This window comes from Mixophyes fleayi, chromosome 2 (assembly GCF_038048845.1).
Source record: "Mixophyes fleayi isolate aMixFle1 chromosome 2, aMixFle1.hap1, whole genome shotgun sequence".
Taxonomy (NCBI): Eukaryota; Metazoa; Chordata; class Amphibia; order Anura; family Limnodynastidae; genus Mixophyes; species Mixophyes fleayi.
In genome coordinates this window covers 297,553,314-297,572,521 of record NC_134403.1, presented here as the reverse complement: position 1 = coordinate 297,572,521, position 19,208 = coordinate 297,553,314, and the positions used below count along the sequence as shown (strand labels likewise).

General features: G+C 39.0%; 1 protein-coding gene across 1 annotated transcript in view; it reads right to left on the bottom strand.

Moving 5' to 3' along the window:
- The window catches only part of GPR143 (G protein-coupled receptor 143), a 76,009-nt gene that overhangs the window by 37,340 nt on the left and 19,461 nt on the right, over positions 1-19,208 (bottom strand). The window contains exons 3-6 of the mRNA XM_075196466.1: positions 18,469-18,563; positions 6,705-6,797; positions 4,741-4,850; positions 4,106-4,214 (exon numbers count right to left, since the gene is read on the bottom strand). Coding sequence (XP_075052567.1) covers positions 4,106-4,214; positions 4,741-4,850; positions 6,705-6,797; positions 18,469-18,563 — 407 coding nt within the window. The remainder of the gene's footprint in view (positions 1-4,105; positions 4,215-4,740; positions 4,851-6,704; positions 6,798-18,468; positions 18,564-19,208) is intronic.

Genomic DNA, 19,208 nt, shown 5'->3' with positions numbered 1-19,208 from the left:
AGAGCATTTGTAGGGTATATTGGTGCCTAGTGTGAAACAGAATTCAGATGGCAGACCTAAGGGTACTTTAAATGGAAGGTGCTAGTGAGCAGTGCATCTACACCACTCACTAGGCAATATTGTATCTAATACATTTATTTTCTAAATGATAAAAAAATATGTAGGGTCTGATTCATTAAGGAAAGTTAAGCAGAAAACTGAGTAAGTTTTCTTACTCAAGTTTTCTGGACAAAATCATGTTGCAATGCAAGGGGTGCAAATTAGTTTATTATTTTGCACATAAGGAAAATATTATCTGTTTTTTCATGTAGCACACAAATACTTGATAGCTTATTTGTACACTGAAAGTTAAAGTTGATTTAGGAAATGTCCTACCCCAAATCCAAATCTGCCATCACATTTTAAATGTACCCCCCCTCCAATGCAATATGGTTTTGCCTTACTTAATTTTGCTTAAGTTTCCTTAATGAATCAGGCCCGTAGTTACTAGCATATGATCTTTCTTGCTATGTAGTAACTTTACGTGGTTTTCAACAGTTAAAGTTTCTAAACTGATGACGTACAGTTTGCAAAATACAATTAATTCATGGGACTCCATTCAGGTCATACAAAGGGCAAATACATTTCACTGTAAACTGAGCCTACTTCACCAAAACACAGCTGGTTATAACAGTATCCAAATCAGTAAACTTCACATGTGAACATTAAATTCAACTAGTTCAACGTACATCAGGACCCACTTACTATTCATATTATTTTTATATAGCATAAAACAGTTGCATACATAATACAGTTAAAAAATTAGCCTGTATTTGCTTAACAACATAACTTGCATTTTGCTAAGTTATCTAGCTGATATAAAAGGTTAATAAAATACACTGCCCTGAAAAGGAATGAGCAATGTCAGCAGTTAGCGTTTGGCAGGTACCTGTCACTCTTCCCAAAACGCCAGGTGCTAGGATCATTCCAAAGCACAGGAAGCCAATCACCAATGGTCTCTTTAAGTAATAAGCACCAAACCCCTGTGGGGCTAGGAATCACCAAATGTTTAACAGATTTGCCCAGTCAGATCTTAAATGTGCAACCCAGAAATTATTGATTCAACCTTCAGGTTCATTGCAATTAAATGTATCTACAGCATCTTTAGTCTCAGATGAGAACTCCCAGCAGAGTGAGATGAACAGGCACGAAAAGCTGACTGTGTGCCGTGATTCCTCCTGGTAGCCAAATTCCTACACTCAGCAATACTGACAACATCAGAAATTATTGTAACCATTCTAAGCACTCTGAACTTGTAAGTGGAAAGTATTATTATCCTTAGAAGACAGTAAGATGCAAGTCCATTTATGAACCAAAAACAGACTCTTCTTTATTTGCAATAAAAGGTGTTAGTGCTTAAGCTAATTTACAACGTAATTGATACGTTTCATTGGGTGAAGTGTATCACTTATCCTAACCATGCCATGACTTAACCTCAGCAAAACCCTTTCAGCAATTGCAGAAGAGTCTGTCTTTTCTTTTCTGCAGTCAGATCTATATGGTGTAGGAGAGGACTCCTTGGAAAATGTCCCATAGATTGTAAGCTTGCGAGCAGGGCCTTCTTTCCTCTTTGTCTGTATAACCGGTATTGTTTTATTACTGTGTTTGTCCCCAATTGTAAAATGCTATAGAATTTGCTGATGCTAAATAAATAAATATTGATGATGATGATAATGATGAAATGCGCACACACCTCAAAGTTTAACAGCACTGTGGACATTTTGCAAAGTTATTTTGTCTCATTTTTATTAGCTATGCTTGTTGTTTCAGTGATCACTTCACTAAATAAGTGATTGACCTGTCTTATATCTACATTGTATGTATATTGAAACTTATACAATAGAGAAATAGATGGACATTCCAGGAAATAGTTTATCAACATAACTCTAGAGTTGATGGAGTCTTTATTAGAGAGTATAAGAAAATAAGAAACCAATTATGAATGATTTCTTAGATGGGCCCTGCCAGGCCTGGGATCGCTTGTGTGCTTTTTGCATTATAAAAGGTGATACCAACTAAGTATTCATATATGTGTACCCTTACTATAGGTTATCCATGATTTATCAAGACAGGTGCTCCGCCATGTAAGGTTTATGGTAGCACAGGCAAGCTTCAAAGGGTGTAGTAAGGGAATCGGACCTTCCTATTACATTAGGACAACTAATACTTGACATGGCATTTTTAATGCTCCTACCAACCCCTGTAATTTCCAGGATTGGTGTAGGGGCACTCATGGTGTCCCTCTGCTTCTAATACAGTGGCTGTAAAAGGAATCACAGATCTTATGACTGGAGGTATTGGGGAGGAAGAGGTAGGGGTCAGAAGGTGAGGTGAGAACCTCGTTTCTACTACCTCTAGAATTGTGGCACCTAAAGCAAGGTTCACACAATGACCCATGAGAGGAGCATGAGAGCAGCACCCCTGCTTGAAAGAAAAGTTTAAAACAGAAGACAAAAAATGTATATAAGTTGTTGCATTTTGATCTGACTACTAATTGGGAGCATAACCAAATATTCCCTAGCCATAGACCAAATCATTGATATTGTTTTTAGAACATTTTATGTATACACACAATAGGTTTCCATTACAAACTCTTAAAAGTTGTTCTTGATGCTCTAAGCAAGTTTACAAGTCTCTTTGAGCAATAGCATCTGTTTGTCATCTAGAGAGCTGTAGGATGGCCTGCAATGTGTGTGCTAAATGCGTAGTGGGAATCTGATGGCATTAGGTGGTATATATAATGCTTGTTGCACAAGTTACAATCTGATCATATTGGAGCATTGCAGAGTGACTCGATCTGTGATCAATTAGGCAACATACGTGGTGGGCCAAATGGCTTGCCGTGATCCAGTACTATTGGAATGCATTGGGACAGTCTATGATGTCACATAGGTGACTGACTCTGGCCAACCTGGTTTTCCACCCTGCAGTATGAAATCCAGGCAATATTAATTTTTACTATAAAACAGTTGGTCAAATTAACCAACCATAATCTTACCATGTGTAGGTAGTTTTAAACAGTGATGGTATATATGGTGGTATGCCATACCACCACTTCTCCTACTGCCTCCATTATAACACTATTACATTTCGTTCACTTACATTGCCATTACATTTTTCATACTGACGCTTCTAAATTCCCATAGTGACACTTCTAAATGTCCACTTAGGCCACTGGTTTTAAATGAATCATTTGATGGTGACATCATAACTTAAAATGTGTGGGTTACTTGGGGTGTGATTCCACTCAAACATATAGTGAAAAGTATTGATGAGACTGAGTGGTGAGAATGATTGATTTAAAGTTATATGTCAGTTACCTAAAACAATATGGGCCTGATTCATTAAGGAAAGTAAACCTAAAAAAATGGTGTAACTTTGCATCTTGGCAAAACCATGTTGCATTGGAGGGGAGGTAAATTTAAAATGTGGAGACAGATTTATAGTTGGGGTAAGGCATGCCCTAGATCAACTTTAAATTTCAGTGTAAAAGTAAAGCTATCACATATTTGGGTGCTACATGAAAACACAGCCAGTATTTAACTTATGTGCAAAATAATAAAGTAATTTGCACCCCTTGCATTGTAACATGTTTTTTCCAGGAGAAAATGTACTCCTTTTTTGTCTTACTTTCCTTAATGAATCAGGCCCTATATCTCTAAGTGCATACAATCAGATGCGGGCTGGTAAAGTTCAGCCCGGGGGGCGCACAAGCGGCCGCATCACATGACACGCGATGCGGCCTGTGAGCTGCCGCGGCCGCATTGCATGTCTTGTGATGCGGCTGCTTGTAATATAGATTAAATATTGTATTCAATGGGGTGGGGGGGGGCCCAAACAGCTGTCAGACAGAGCGGCCCGATGCCCCCCTGCCCCCCGGCCCAGCCCGCCCCTGCATACAATATAAAGTGACACTGTAACACCTACCACAATACTCCAGTACTTCAAAGCACTACATCACTCTGATTTCTAGTTAAAAATTCATTCACCAGTTTAATGCATTACTTTTTGCTATATTTTTTTGTCAATTTTATGCACATAAAAAATAAACCCAAAACCAGATTACCATATTATGAAGACCAACATAATCTTGAAAAACCGAATCTGAATTTCTGTTCCTAGGCGTCTTTCATTTTCTGTATAGATTCCTTGTCTTCTTTTTAATAATAAGGCAACTAATAAAACATAATACAAACACATTGATCACTGAGAATTGTATACAATTATAAAAAAAAGTACATTATTCCTAAAACAGATGGTATTGTAATTTGCCATGTCTGACACCTAAAAACCCCAGAGGAATGCCAGGAAACTATTGTTGGCATGCTCCTGCACCTATAGCAACTACTTTCCCATTCCATTCAGTAGTAAGTTCCAATACCTGTGTGCCACCATGATTTTAGTACAGAGCCCTTGAGACTTCAACTAGGGCCATACAAAGGTGAAAGTTGACAAGTATGAGAGAACAAGTGATGACTAGACAGGAACAAGGTCTGACAAATCAGGTCACTAATAACACAGGCAATCGAGAACCAAAGCTATTTTGTACATAAGGTCACAGGCTGGAATCAATAAGTCTGTGCGATTCTGTATGAAAAAACAAATGGCAATCCCAACATTTCTATATTATATTATTAAAGCTAATAAACCTCAAATGTGCCACAATGTACATCAATAAATATGACTGTTGTGTTTTATTACCTGCTGCGACGGTTCTGCTGAACAGGATTGGATTAGCTACCATTACAAGCAGAAGAGGGGCATAGGTGGTGATATAATGAGGAATGGCATGCTCCAGACTTTCCTCACAACTGGAAAACAAAATCAAACCAAACATATTTTTCCTACTGACCTGACATTTATGTAAACCCGTAAATATACCAACAATGTCATTGGTGATACAAAACTGGGATTGTAGAAGTGATAGAGGTCACTACAGAAACCTGATTATCATGGTCACATGTATAGCTAGAGGCCTCTGATATTTAGTTTTAATATATGTTTTATTTTTTGGGATTTGGCCTCATTTTAGCAGCAGCCGTTTACCTCAAATGCATTTCCATGAAGATAAGTTCCAGGTTGGCATCACTAAATATTCATTTGATACACTCTATTAGCAGAGTATATCTACTTAATACCGTTTGCTGAAGAGTTTTGTACTTCTGCTGCCTGAGTATAAGCAGTGCAATGTAGTGGAGTTTGCACTGACTAGCATGAATAGGTTTTTCACGCTAATTAATTGAAACTACTAATAGGGGGAAAATGATACAACAAAAATTCATTTGGTGGTAAAACAAAATATACTTGGTAATGCCCGACCTGAAGCTATGTGCATGCTGCTGGGGATGCTTCATGGTTGACAGGCTGTCCCAGATGGTGTAAAAGTTTGAAATCGTTTAGTAGTGTGTGAAGAAATTGTGCACAAGCAATGTTAATACTCAGTAAAAAATATTGCTTTCCTTAATTGATTGATAGATTTATGAGGATTGGCAAGGTGTCTAGGTTACCTCTAGTTTGCAGCAAGCTTGATACTACTTATAGATTCAACCAGACAGGTTTCTCAAATTTCAGAGGAACAGTGGATACTTATGGGAATATCCTATGTCATTTATTTTTTTCCCAAACAGTCCACATCAAAATACTCTGCTTTAGGCCACTCAATAAAAGCCTAATATTTAAGGCCATGTACCACATAAGATCTAGCAGGACAAACTGCTGCCTCTGACTCTCCATAAAACTAAACTCCAAACAATGTTATATGCTACCAGCAAGACCAACCTCTTTCCTCTCTCAGGATTGGTCTTGGAACGTATTTCACAACTTGATTGTCCAGCCCAATATTTCAAGCAGTCCTTCATCTAAAAAGCCAGAACAAACTCAGAGACTGCATCACTGAGCCGTAAAGACTAAATGTACCTTGTAAATGTAACTCCTATACTATCAGTAACCTTTGGTTAAATACATTATCTAGCAAAATGTATATAACTAGTACATTTTTTGAGGAGATTTAGGAGTTTATTTATGATCCCAGTGTGGTAGCCCTCATTATGTATCGCTGCAAACCTCAGTGATAAGCTCCCAAACTTTGGGTAATGTCAGAGAAATCTAAGATTTCTATGACATTAACCCTTTAATAAGTAACAAAAAGCAGTGAAAGAGCCTTTTGCTGGGGTTCAAGCCGGCATTTTGTCTCTTCATTGCTTCTTAAACTGGACAATTGTGGCCACTGTTGTATCATCTTCCCACTACAAATAGTTGGAATTGATTGGCATGAAAACAGATTTACGCTAGTCAGGTCAATCTCCATGACATTGGACAGCATATAGTCAGGCCACTGAAGACCAAGTTGACTATCTATCTATCTATCTATCTATTTATCTATCTATCTATCTAAGTGAGATAGACCATTAGATGAGTATCTGGCAACAAGGAGTGCTGGATATAATTTCCACAAGAGCACCCTCTTTGTGCTAAGTCACCTATATCATTCTTAGGAACTTACCATTTCCGCACCATACAGAAAGCTGTTAATCACAGTCTATGGTGGTTATAGTTCAGGTAAGTACCATAGAAGGCCAAATATCTGGGAGGAAAGCACTTTATTTCTCATTGAGACTGTACATAAAGACAGGCCTGAATAATAAATGGAGTACGGTGATACTTACTTTGATACTGAAGGGTAGTAGAGCATAGCAACACCTTCTACACCAAGCAGAATTGCCAGGCCCCATGCCATCATATGATAAAGGACAATTGTACTGAAAAAACAACAATACATGTGTATTTTAGTTTAACTTCAAGTCCACTTAATATTTATGCAATTAGTATTGCATCATCAACTTTAAACAAGATAGTTACCATGTGAGAGCATATCTATGAGCAAATGGTATAAATGAAATCATTATCTCCAACATAGCAGTGCAGAGAACATGAGAAAAATGTTCGAACATTCCTACATCTCTTTTAGGTTTTGTAATAACATCACCATAAGTGTGTATTTATCATAAATGTGAAGACATAAGAGGGACTCTACTTCTGATCTCAAGTGGTTATTGATCTGAAACTCTCCCTGTTTGTTCTGCTTCTAATGATTAGGTGCCAGGAAAAGGATGCTGCAAGTCCATCGATCAGCAATAACTGCAGAACCTCAGCTAAAAGCATTATAAATATATTAATCTTAGAGGCATACTGCAAGATACAATAATGGTGGCAATTAGTCCCACCAAGAATACCACCACTACGACCTTATTTAAAGCACACCATACCTCCCTATCCTCCATTCATTTTTTTGAAAGGTGAACAGAGCAGAGATGAATACTCAGAGTCCATTTCATTTCTGTAGCTTGAGTGCAAATAAATGAAAAGAAACTATGGAAAGTAGAGCATATTCGACTTAACATACTTACTAACACTATGGGGTATACTAAACTGCAGGTCTGCAAAGTGGAGATGTTACCTACAACCACCAATCAGATTGTAGCTATCATTTATTTAGTACATTCTACAAAATGACAGCTAGAATCTGATTGGTGGCTATGGGCAACATTTCCACTTTTTCAAACCCATGTTTTAGTAAATCTACCCCTATATCTCTCAATAGAGATCAATTACCCATATGTGAGTCTCTCCTGTCTCTCCTAAGCTCATCTGCGAACAAATGGAATGGAGAAGTAATGGATACAAAGATGTTCATGTGCACAAAGTCTTACCACAAATTTTAACAAAAAATTACAGAAAAACTTTAGAAGCCCTTTTCCAATAGTAAAATTAACTCTATAAATACATTTGTGCATAAACTGTGTTATCAGAGCTAAACTAGCTAAGCAGCAAATTGTTAAAGCATGAAAAACATCAATACTTAATTTTTCAGGAGGTACAGATGCTTTAACTGGATTATGACTGAAAAGCTAATATGTATCCTTAAAACACATGTGAGAATTGTTCCTGGCTTTATGATGATGTAATGACGGTACATGATGATGTATGGCACATCCATCTGAAAAATCTTGAATCGAGCTAAAAGGCCTGTACTAGGTCAACACGAATATACTGAGTACACATTTTAAAGCATGTTAACAGGGTCCACTTAACCTTTTGTGTCCATTGGTAAATCCATTTGGAAATGTAAAGGCACGTCTATAGGTACATAACTGCTGCATTAAGATTTAGAATAAATTGATCTACAATTTAATCCACATTATAATTACACGAGAAATCATTTGGACACTGACATGAGATCTATAAAATTGTGTCTGTGCCAGTTGAAGACAGCATTCTTCAGTTGAAAGGCAACCTTTTAATTTCAATAGACTTCGTGTAAGTTTTAATCTATCTCTCATATTTAATGGCATGGGCACTTTCATACAGTTTTACAGTTGTTTGAGTTTAATTCCATTAAGGAGAGCACTTAGAGGGGCTTTCCTGTTGCCAAGAAACACCCCCTTCCCCCCATGCTCCTGATGGCCACCAGAAAGATTTTTGTATGCCTCAAAAAAAAAAGGTGGGCAGGCTCTTTAATCCCTCCCCCTTGTGTGACTGTGGGCCATGCAATCCTGTCAGCGCTGGGCTCTGCCTTCTAACACGCTGTGGCAGGACTCCCTTCCAACGCACCCTGGCGGTAAAGGGATGTGTGCAGAGTGAGAGATAGGAGATGACAAAACTTTCATTCTCCATGATCAGGGGGAAATGTTGGATTGGCTAATTTCATTTTCTAAAGAGCACCATCTACATGGCCGAGTGCTCCTTATCTGAGTCACATAAAAAAAGCACAGACTGCCAAGTCTTCTTATTGGATAAGCAGCACATCTATCATCGCATTCCCTGGACTGAATCATCTTTCATTCCAGGTGAGAAGACACTGGAAGCATTTTTATGTACAAGTAGAAATAGCAGCTCCTTTGCTGGTAATAGCAGTGCGCTGGGGGATTTCTTTCTCTGTGTTTGTTCCTTTCAGGATAACCCCACCCTTTCAAGCACCTGCTATGAACCTATAAATTGATTGAGCAACTTCCATTTCTGTAAGACATTGGATGGAATCAGTAAATAAAGTTACATGCAGTGTAGGACTGGGGTACATTGGTCCAGATGAAACTATGGTGAGATTACCTTTAAGATTAAAAAAAAAAGAGTTATGCACATTTTTTATATTGCCCCCTAAAACATTCCTTCTCTCACACTACATGCCACCTGTAGGGTCGGACTTGCCCGCAGGGGAGCCAGGGTATTCCCTGGTGGGCCCCAGCGCCGATAGCTCCCCCCTCTTCGTTGGTGGGGAGGGGTACTAACAAAATAACAACAATAACAAAAAAACTTACCTGATCGCAGAGACGGCACCACTCCTCCCTGCTCCCTTCACACTGAATGTCGGGCGTGATGTCATCACATTAGACATTCAGTGAGGAGTGGTGCAGAGCGGAGCCAGGCAGCAAGCAAGAAGACAGTAGAGAACGAGAGAAGAAAAGAGAAGAAAGAAGCCAATAAAGGAAAGGAGGCAAGGGAGGGGCAGGATGGCATAGAGTGATGAAGGGAGGGAGCAGGATGGCACAGAGTAAGGAAGGTGGAGCAAAAGCAGTATGGCACAGTGTGAGGAAGGGAAACAGGAGAAGGGGGGAGCAAAAGCAGCATGCAACAGTGTGAGGAAGGGGGCCAGGAGAAGGGGGAGCAAAAGCAGTATTGCACAGTGTGAAGAAGGGGGGCCATATGAAGGGGGGAGCAAAAGCAGCATGGAGGATGCAGTGTGATGGCACAGTAATGTGTGTGTGATGGCACAGGGGACTTGTGGCAATGTAGTGTGTGTGATGGCATTGGGGTTTGTGGCAATGTAATGCGTGTGTGGGATGCCACTGGGGAAAATGTAGTGTGCGTGTTTAGTTGTATATGTGGGATGGCACAGGGGACCTGTGGCAATGTAGTCTATGTGTAGGTGTGTGTGTGTGTGTGTATGTGTGTGGGATGGCACAGGGGGCTTGTGGAAATGTAGTGTGTATGTGTGTGTGTATACATATATGATGGCACAGGGGGCTTGTGACAATGTGGTGTGTGTGTGTGTGATGGCACAAGGTGCTTGTGGCAATGTAGTGTGTGTGTGTGTGATGGCACAAGGGGCTTGTGGCAATGTAGTGTGTTTGTGAGGTAGTTGGTATCTAATTAATAGATGATATTTTGTTTATGGGTAATGGTGGGGCAATTTAATTTAATAGTGGGACTATTTATTTAAGATGGGGTGGTTGGAGGCTATTAATTGAATGTGGGGGTGCGTTTTGGGAGAATGTGGTCTATTTATTAAATGTGAATATGAATTATTTAATGGCAGTGACGGTTGCGGGAATTAGGTATATTTATTAAATGTAAATACTATTAATTTATTGCAGGTGCTGTTTGGAGGGAGGAAAATATATTTATTTATTAAATGGGAATACTATTACTTTAATGTTGGGGTTGGTTGGAGGGATATAGATCTATTTATTAAATGGGTTTACTATTATTTTAATGTTGGGGCTGGAGGAAGGCCTAATTATTAATCGTGGGTGCGATTGATTGGTGCCAGGGTTGGTTGACATTTTCTAAATGTACCCATTTTTTTTTCCAAATAGGGCGCCCAACAGTCCAATATCCAGAAAAGCCGCAACTAAACAAACCAGCAGCCACAGGTGGTGAAAGTGACAAGAACAGGTAGGAGGGAGCAGGACAGTCTGTCAAATGTTCTAATTCTAGTGGGACAATCCCGATTTTTGGTGACTGTTCTGCCCAATCTAAGGGGCAGGTCAAGACTGTATACTCTTTATATACACGCTGCATTCTTTATATACTACACTATGGTGCTAGCTGTCATTTGTGGGTTACCACACCCACTCTAGTGGTTTGGTTAAGCCTCTCTACTGGCTGGCCACACACCCTCTGGTGGCTCTCTACCACTATATTCCCCACTATAGTTATTCCAAACCTAAACTTCTGGTTGTATTAATTCTTTTTACTATAATTCAGCTCATATCATAAGAAATCACGTTCCTTTTGACCTTTTAAGAGCAGTTGCTCATGTGAAATACAGATGAGTTTTTTCCTGCCTGTGGCTATCAGTAGAAAGGAAGAATGATGTATTTGTAACATGTGGATAATGCGTGAATGAAAGCATGACTTCCAAGTTAATTTATTTATATAATATAACTTTGTATTAACTTGCAGCTCAGAGAAAAAATGAATAACTTCTATTTTTTTAACTATTTATTTCACATAGGCTTAGTGCAAACACTTTATTCCTGCCTCTTGTTTTACAGCAGACATGTATACTGTATGCAGAACCAGATTAAGGGGGGCGAGGGTCCATGGGCCACATGTCCCTTGCACAACTCTCTCAGATTGCCCCTTGGATCAGGAACTCCCATCAGTACCAGCACAAGGCATGGTCTGACCGGGCAACTGTCCAGAGGAGACCTTTTTAATTTAATATATAAACATTTTTTAAATCACATACTTACACCAATAAAGCAACCTATAGGTCACTCTCAATTATGTTTCATCTTCTGATCCAGGGGAATAAAATAGGATCCCAAAAATATGACAAAGAATACTTCCTATATATTCTCCTACTTTATGCTCTTTCTGACATAGAGTCTAAGCCAGTGCTGGGCAACAGGCAGCCTACAAGCCTTCACCTCCAGTTCCTTCTTGCTCTATTGTCAGAATTATTTGTTATAGCTTGTAACACTTGTTTAAAATTTTAATAAAGTCACTGAAATACCTTCAAGATTTTATAAACAAAACAGGAAATCTTGCTATTAAAGATCTGCACAAACCTTAATTAATCCCCACTACCCACCTTGAATTTTCTGTGGATACCATTCATAAAATGGTCTGACAAATAAATGACATAATTAATAATTATCAGTGTTGTAATAGATACTATTTGGAATGCTCTCTGTGATGTCATAATTCACATGATTATATCATTTGTCACATCATTTTATGAATGAGGTCACCAGAACATCATTGACATGTAATAATTTGTGTGCATGTTTTAGAAATAATACAGCATGTTTGATAATATTCTTTGAATTAAACTGTAAAGCACTTTATTGGGCGTGGGTCACCTGAATGCTACAGAGATTCCATATAATTCTTTTGAGCTCATGTTCATAGATTACTTATCAAAAATATATTAACTACTTAATGACCAGACCATTGTTTATGTTTTAAGTATGTTGGTTTCATTGATTATAATGTTTCTATTTTTTTAAGCTCATTTCATAATCTTTTTTTTTCAGGATAGACACTGCTTTTTTTAGCAGTGTATTGAAATATGTATATATTTTATTTGATTGGCTATTGTATAAGCTACTTATAAGCAAAGTCAAACAGGTACGTTCAAGCATATTGAGTGGAGTAGCTGAACACTATGTGTTTTTTGGTCAGAAGTGGGTGATTTGTTCTTGACTTCAGTAGGTGTCCAGCTATCTTGCTTCAGGGAATTCGTTTTGATTCCCCTCCTGGACCTCTATATCCTGAAACATACATGTAAGCTCATTTGGTATATTTGCTGGGCTGTTACTTGCTCTATCACTTTGAAATGGAAGCCCATTGACCCTCCAGAACGCACTGACTAGTCGACTACGGTCAATTCATATATAACAAGTATTTTGCTAAGTTTAGAAGAACCATTTATTGCCACTTGGAATCCATGGTTATTACATTTTAACACACTCTTTCCGTTCTGAGTTACCCGCTTCCACTACAAATGGGCTGAAGATCCTCTTCACTTGTGTGTAGACCTTTCCTTAACTGTAACCAGTTTCTTGCTGGTGGTTCGGGTCATCCGGCATTTTCTCTGCTCCACTTCCCTGATGCCCTCCTACCTTCCCGTTCATTCTCCCTATTTTACTTCTATAGCTGGCACGTTTGAAACTAAAAATGTGTCTCTTTGGACATAGATATTTGTTCTGTAAATTCAGTCTTCACTTCTCTGTATCTTGAGGTTTGCAGTTCATCAGCACTTCCTGCTTTGTAAAAAATGCCTAAATTATATTACGGTTAGTTGATTGTAGAGGCTGCGCCAACAATGTCATGATCTCTCTATTAGAGCCAAGCTGAAAAGTACATGGTCCCAGGATGTGGAGGCCTGAGTAACAGGGGCGGATTGGCCATATAACCTACCAGGACTTTTCTCAGTAGGCTGCTAGCCTCAGGCGGCTGCTGAATGTATTTATTTTTTATTTTTATTTTTTAAATAAATAAATTCTTAATATTAAGTGGGAGGGATGTAAGAGAGGGGGAGTTCTTAATATTTTGTGAGAGGGATGGAAGAGAGGGGGGTTCTTAATATTATGTGAGAGGGATAGATGAGAGGGGGGTTCTTAATATTATGTGCGAGGGATGGAAGGGAGGGGGGGTTCTTAATATTAAGTGCGAGAGATTAAGAACCCACCCTCCCTTCCATCTCTCGCACTTAATATTAAGGACTCCCCCTCCCTTCCATCCCTCGCACATAATATTAAGAACCCACCCTCCCTTCCATATTATGTGAGAGGGTTGGAAGGGAGGGGGGGTTCTTAATATTATGTGCGAGGGATGGAAGGGAGGGGGGTTCTTAAAATAGAGTGTGAGGAGGGGTTCATAATATAATGTTTGTGGGAGGAAGGCTATTAAATTAATGGTGGTGTTTAGGTGAGGGCTAATTATTTAATGGGTAATATTTTATTTGTGGGGTGATGGTGGGGCAATTTAATTTATTGGTGGGACCTATTAATTTAAGATGGGGTAGCATGGAGTCTATTAATTGAATGTGGTGCTGAGTTTGGAGAGAGGATGGCTATTTAGTAAATGTATATGCTATTGATTTAATACTGGGGATGGTTGGAGTTTTCTAAATTTCATGTACCCATTTTTTTTCCAAATAGGGATTCCAACATTCCAGGATCCAGACAAGTAGCAACTGAGCTAAAGACACCAGCAGCTACAGGAGGTGAAAGTGACAAGAACAGGACACACGTATACAGGTACACACACACTGGGCACACATACTCTGGGCACACACACGGGCAGACACACTGGGTGCACACACTTACTGGGCCCTGCCTACCATTTATTTGGCCCTGCCGGCCACTTTAAGTTCCCAACCCGCCGCTGCTGAGTAATGTGGGCTATGATAAAGTGGCAACTGTGTCATGGTTCCTGATATAATGTAAAAACATGACTGAAGACCAATTTCTTGTATTGACACATTACAGAAGCAATCTATCAAAAATGATAGATGGCATCTTGAATTGGAAATAATGGTTCACAACTCTGCTATGGCACAAATAACTGGTGTGGTTCATGTTACATTCAAGTTAACATTGTCAGTAAAATGTTATATTTTTACTGATCATTAGCAAATTTTTGCTTATTTCAAAATGAGTGTTCATCAGGGCCTGACTAGACTACTACACTCATGGTGCATCCTCACCGTCCAATCCAGGCTAATACACCGTAAGTAAAAACAAACTTGTCCGTATAGCAGAATGGAGGCATGAATGATTACTACTGAGGGTGAAGATTTGTAGGCGGCTGTCTCATCTGCACCTGTCGCCATCCTTGTCTCCCCTAAAAGCTTATAATCATATGCCTCCCAAAAAAGCCTTGTTGCCTAGGCTGCAGTATAGACAGCCTATTGGGTAATCAGGCCCCGCTGTCCATAAATTAAGTGACATCTGGCAACCATTGTTAAGTGACAGTAGGTAGCCATCGAAGCATACCCTATTTTCTCATTCACTGGTCTCCTGTGCCTTCATATTCAATACATAAACAGCTATCTCACTCAAGTTATCTTGTGTAATGTGACCAACATGCATAAATTAGCTCTAAAGACCTTTAAAATCCTAAAGTGATAGATACATAAAAAATCTTGAACCTTACCCACTATAATCACTGCAGTCGTGAAAATGTACATTTGGTGTTCTGGGTATTGCCAGGGATGAGCTTTCAAAATGGGGTATTATCCTTGAGTCTTGCCAAGGAGATGTTACAGCACAGTGTCAAGATGTTGTTTCCAATACCCGGCATTCTCAGAGAAGGTTTTTATGAGATCAATACTCATCAGCACAAGTGGGTAAGAGATCATCTACTAGCCCAAAAGAAGGTCAATCTAGACTAGTGACATAGCTTTGAGGTGTCTACTTAAATCAAGGAGGAAATGATGGTCAGATTCAGAGGTCAATGTGTTCTTAAACACAAGTTCCTCTTTGTGTCTAACTATGGCAGAGAGGCAGGGTATTTCATGTTTCATAATGGCCCAGATGGAACTAAGGTTTGGAAGCCACACCAAGGTGACTACAACTCATAAATGTACCTTTTCCCATCTTCATGAATATTTGCAGAGAGCCACCAAGTTCCCCTTGTTCCTGGAAATGTTGATAGACCTGGGCTGGCAAGGCTTCCTGCATATGTTGACTTGATGTTCAAGTTATAAGTGAATTGTTCAAGTCATAAAGATAATATTTGTGACTCTGATTTGCAGGGGTGGGAGATCTTTGATGCTGTGTAATCCATGTAAATTATTGGTGGAGCTGGGTGTGGACTATCCTTTTGACCCTAACCTATTGACATTTAGAGGTGGCATCCTTTGTGTATTGTGCTACTAGGAGCAGATTGAAATATTCAATTTGGACATAAGAGTGATAGTGATGCACTTTTTAAGGAGAGGATGGTGAAATGTCCAGTTAGTTTTGGGTTAGTCCTAGTTCTAGTTCAAATTGAGTGTCGAGAGAAACAAGAGAGGATCCAAGTAAAGAAAGTAGCTTAGCAGAATCCAGAATCCAACGTCATGGGTGTAAGCTGAGAGCGAATTATGTGAGACCTAGCAGAGAGAATCCAGAGATTCTAGTACACGGGATCAATCAGCGCAACATAGAGATATTAGTAAGAGGAGACCTGCAAACTAGGGTTGGAAGACCTATAATCCATTACTCCATATTCTACAGCACAAAAAAAGAGAAGAGGGGGTAATAACCATTATAAGGTGGTGAGTGTCAGCTTCTGATGCATGTGGATTTTAGTATCTCCCAATAAACCTGAGAAATTATGAAAATTTGTGGGATTGATTATGTAGAAATATTGAATATACTTAAATAATGTATGTATAAATACCTTGGTCCTGATTCATTAAGGAGAGTAAAGCAAAAAAATGAGAAACTTTGCACCTGGGCAAAACCTTGTTGCATTGGAGGGGGGGGGGGGTAAATTTAAAGTGTGGGGACAGATTTATAGATAGTGTAAGTCATGCCCTAAATCAACTTTAAATTTCAGTGTAAAATTAAATTTATCAAGGATTTGTGTTCTACATGAAAAAGCAGCCAGTATTTAACTTATGTGCAAAACAATACACTCATTTGCACCCCTTGCATTGCAACATGGTTTTGCCAAGGTAAAAGTTACACATTTTTTTGCTTTACTTTCCTTAATGAATCAGGACCAATATGTTTTATGAAGTCAAAAGACTGTTAAAAAATATATATCACCATAGAATATGACTTGGCTCCTATTATTTTCATTATATGTGTTTGTGCACCAGAAATATCTATTTTTCTTTCTTTAAAGTGCCTGGAAACCACTAATGCAGGGAACAAAGTACATGAAATCCTGCTGCAAAAGCAGCAACCAACACCAACCTACGTAAGACTGGACTGATAACACTATAACATATCATATACCCACAACATGTGGTCCACCTGTCATAATGCACTCAAGCCCAGTCAGCATGCAGCATCATTTCCTACACCCCTGCCACCTTCTCCTCTTTAGCATGTAACCCTGTCTGATGGGTCCCTCACCCCCATCCCCTGACACCCTCTCCCTAGCTCCCTATCCCTTTGGATACTATCCCTGTCCCTTAAGACCCTGTCACCTGACGTCATATACGTCTTCTGCTTACAATAAAAATAAAATAAATATCAAATGATATGTAGTTTTTTCATTTAAAATCATCCAACCAACTCTTTTAACATGTTAATCTGGCCACGAACTTTCCAATCATTTACAGGCTGAATGGAGTCGGTTAGAATACCGGTTACAATTATTAATTTTTCTTCTAAATTACCAAAGGTTGAACTTTAAAACAATAGAGGCAAAGATAAACAAATTTCTCTCTCAACACCCTGTATTTAAACTAGTAGCCTTTGTTTTAAGCAGAGAAATGTTCTCTTAATCATGGACATGAATTGTTGATCTAGACGATTCTATGGTTCCTATGACATTCTATGATTTCCTGGGTCAAAATAAACAGAGTTAATAATGAAAAATAATGCTAAACACAGTCTTAATGCTTTGTTAGACATATTCATTAGTTTTAGCTCTGGTCATGACATTAGTAAAACAACACTAGCCACAAGTTCTAAACCTCTAAAGCGCAAACGCTTCAGAAACATTAATATCATCCTGCAACTTCTAAGAATGAAAGAACAGTCTCACATGATAAAGCTGACGAGTAGGAAAAAATACATTGTATGGCAAACTTGTAACACTTGGTACACTCTAGTTTGGTAAACTGTTATCCCTCAAAGGTTAAAAACTGATGCATGTAGTTACACATATTGAAGGGGAGGAACACCATGCAACAATATAGTTAAATTCATTTATATTTTCTATGGAAAAAAATTGTAAGTTAAAATTTATACCATTTCAGACAAAATACTATATTTAAAATTTTGATTTATGTATATTTCATTAATTTGCGTAAATTGTTTTATGCAAATGGACAGGCAAAGTTAGGTTCTACAACTATAATCATCCTTGGCACACTTGCTGATTAATAGAGAGATGTCCTGCTGGAGCTCAGGTTTTTTAGGTAAACAGCTTGATCTGGTACATCATCATCATCATACATGCCTAATTAGTCATAAATACATCATATACATCTATATATAGCATACTTGCCTACTTTTAGGAGATCCCGGACAGGGGACGTAGCTAGAGGGCAGGAGGGGTGGGGCTCGGTGAAGCACATCATTTTGGCCCCGCCCCTACATAGGAAATATGTTTTTATGCAAGGGCGGGGCCAAAATGACGCAATTCACAGTGAATCACGTTATTTTGGCCAGGTATTTGCCAGATGCGGGAGACTTGCCTGCTCTCCCGGGAGTCCGGGAGACCGACCCGGATTTCGGGAGCCTCCCGGACATTCCGGGAGAGTTGACAATTATGATATATAGTAGTCATAAGTGCAGCACCATGCGCTACATTAGCACCCCCACTCAGATATTCTGCTATGTTAGTGTGGTTAGCCCACCCACTCAGATATTCTTCTATGTGAGTATGGTTAGCCCACCCACTCAGATATTCTTCTATGTGAGTGTGGAGCAGCTGATGCAATCGGTATGCTTCATAACAAGCATTCTAAAAGGCCACTATCCATCTATAGTAACAATTCTTCTTGTGCTGTGCATAACAAGTATTTAGAAATACCTTATTCCTGCTGATCTTCTCACCACTAGGTAAGCATCCACTGCATAGCAGAACAACCACCAGAAACTTGCACTGTAGAATAGCTGTATCCACATCTGCAGAAAAAACAAAGGCATCTCTAGAGTAATTGACATAAAACGTGGTTTTAGCAAACTCACTTGTGCATTTGTGTGTGTTTTTTTGTAGCACTGGTATTGCCAGAGACGAATAGATTTTGCCTCCCAGACCTGGCTGCAGCACTATGTGTGTAACAATATGTGATGGATATATGCTCAACCATTACCAGCCTTTTTACAGATAGTCTGCACTGTTAGTCTACAACTGCTATATTTAGAGTAATTTCACAGTTCAGTTGATCAGACTGTATGTATTAAAGCCAAAACCCAGTTGTTAGTGACAATAACCAACTCTACATACCAATGGGCCACAGTGGTGAGCAGTACTCTTGGGGGCCAGAGTGGTGAGCAATTATTGATTTAGCATGAAATCTACAGAAGCCCAGATCTCCAGGTCCTCAGTTCAAAGGGAAATTAGGATTAGGAGAATGATTTTATGAATAAGTATTTTAAGAAATGATTAAATTTGACTGGAATTCTTTATATCCAAAAATACTTCCTAGAATGTTCAAGACAGTTAAAAAAAAAATGCTACCTTACCATTTGGGTTCAGCAGATAACAATACAGCTCACTCCAGTTTTTTAGTCTATAAGGCACCACAAAGGGTCCACAGGGCAGTACAG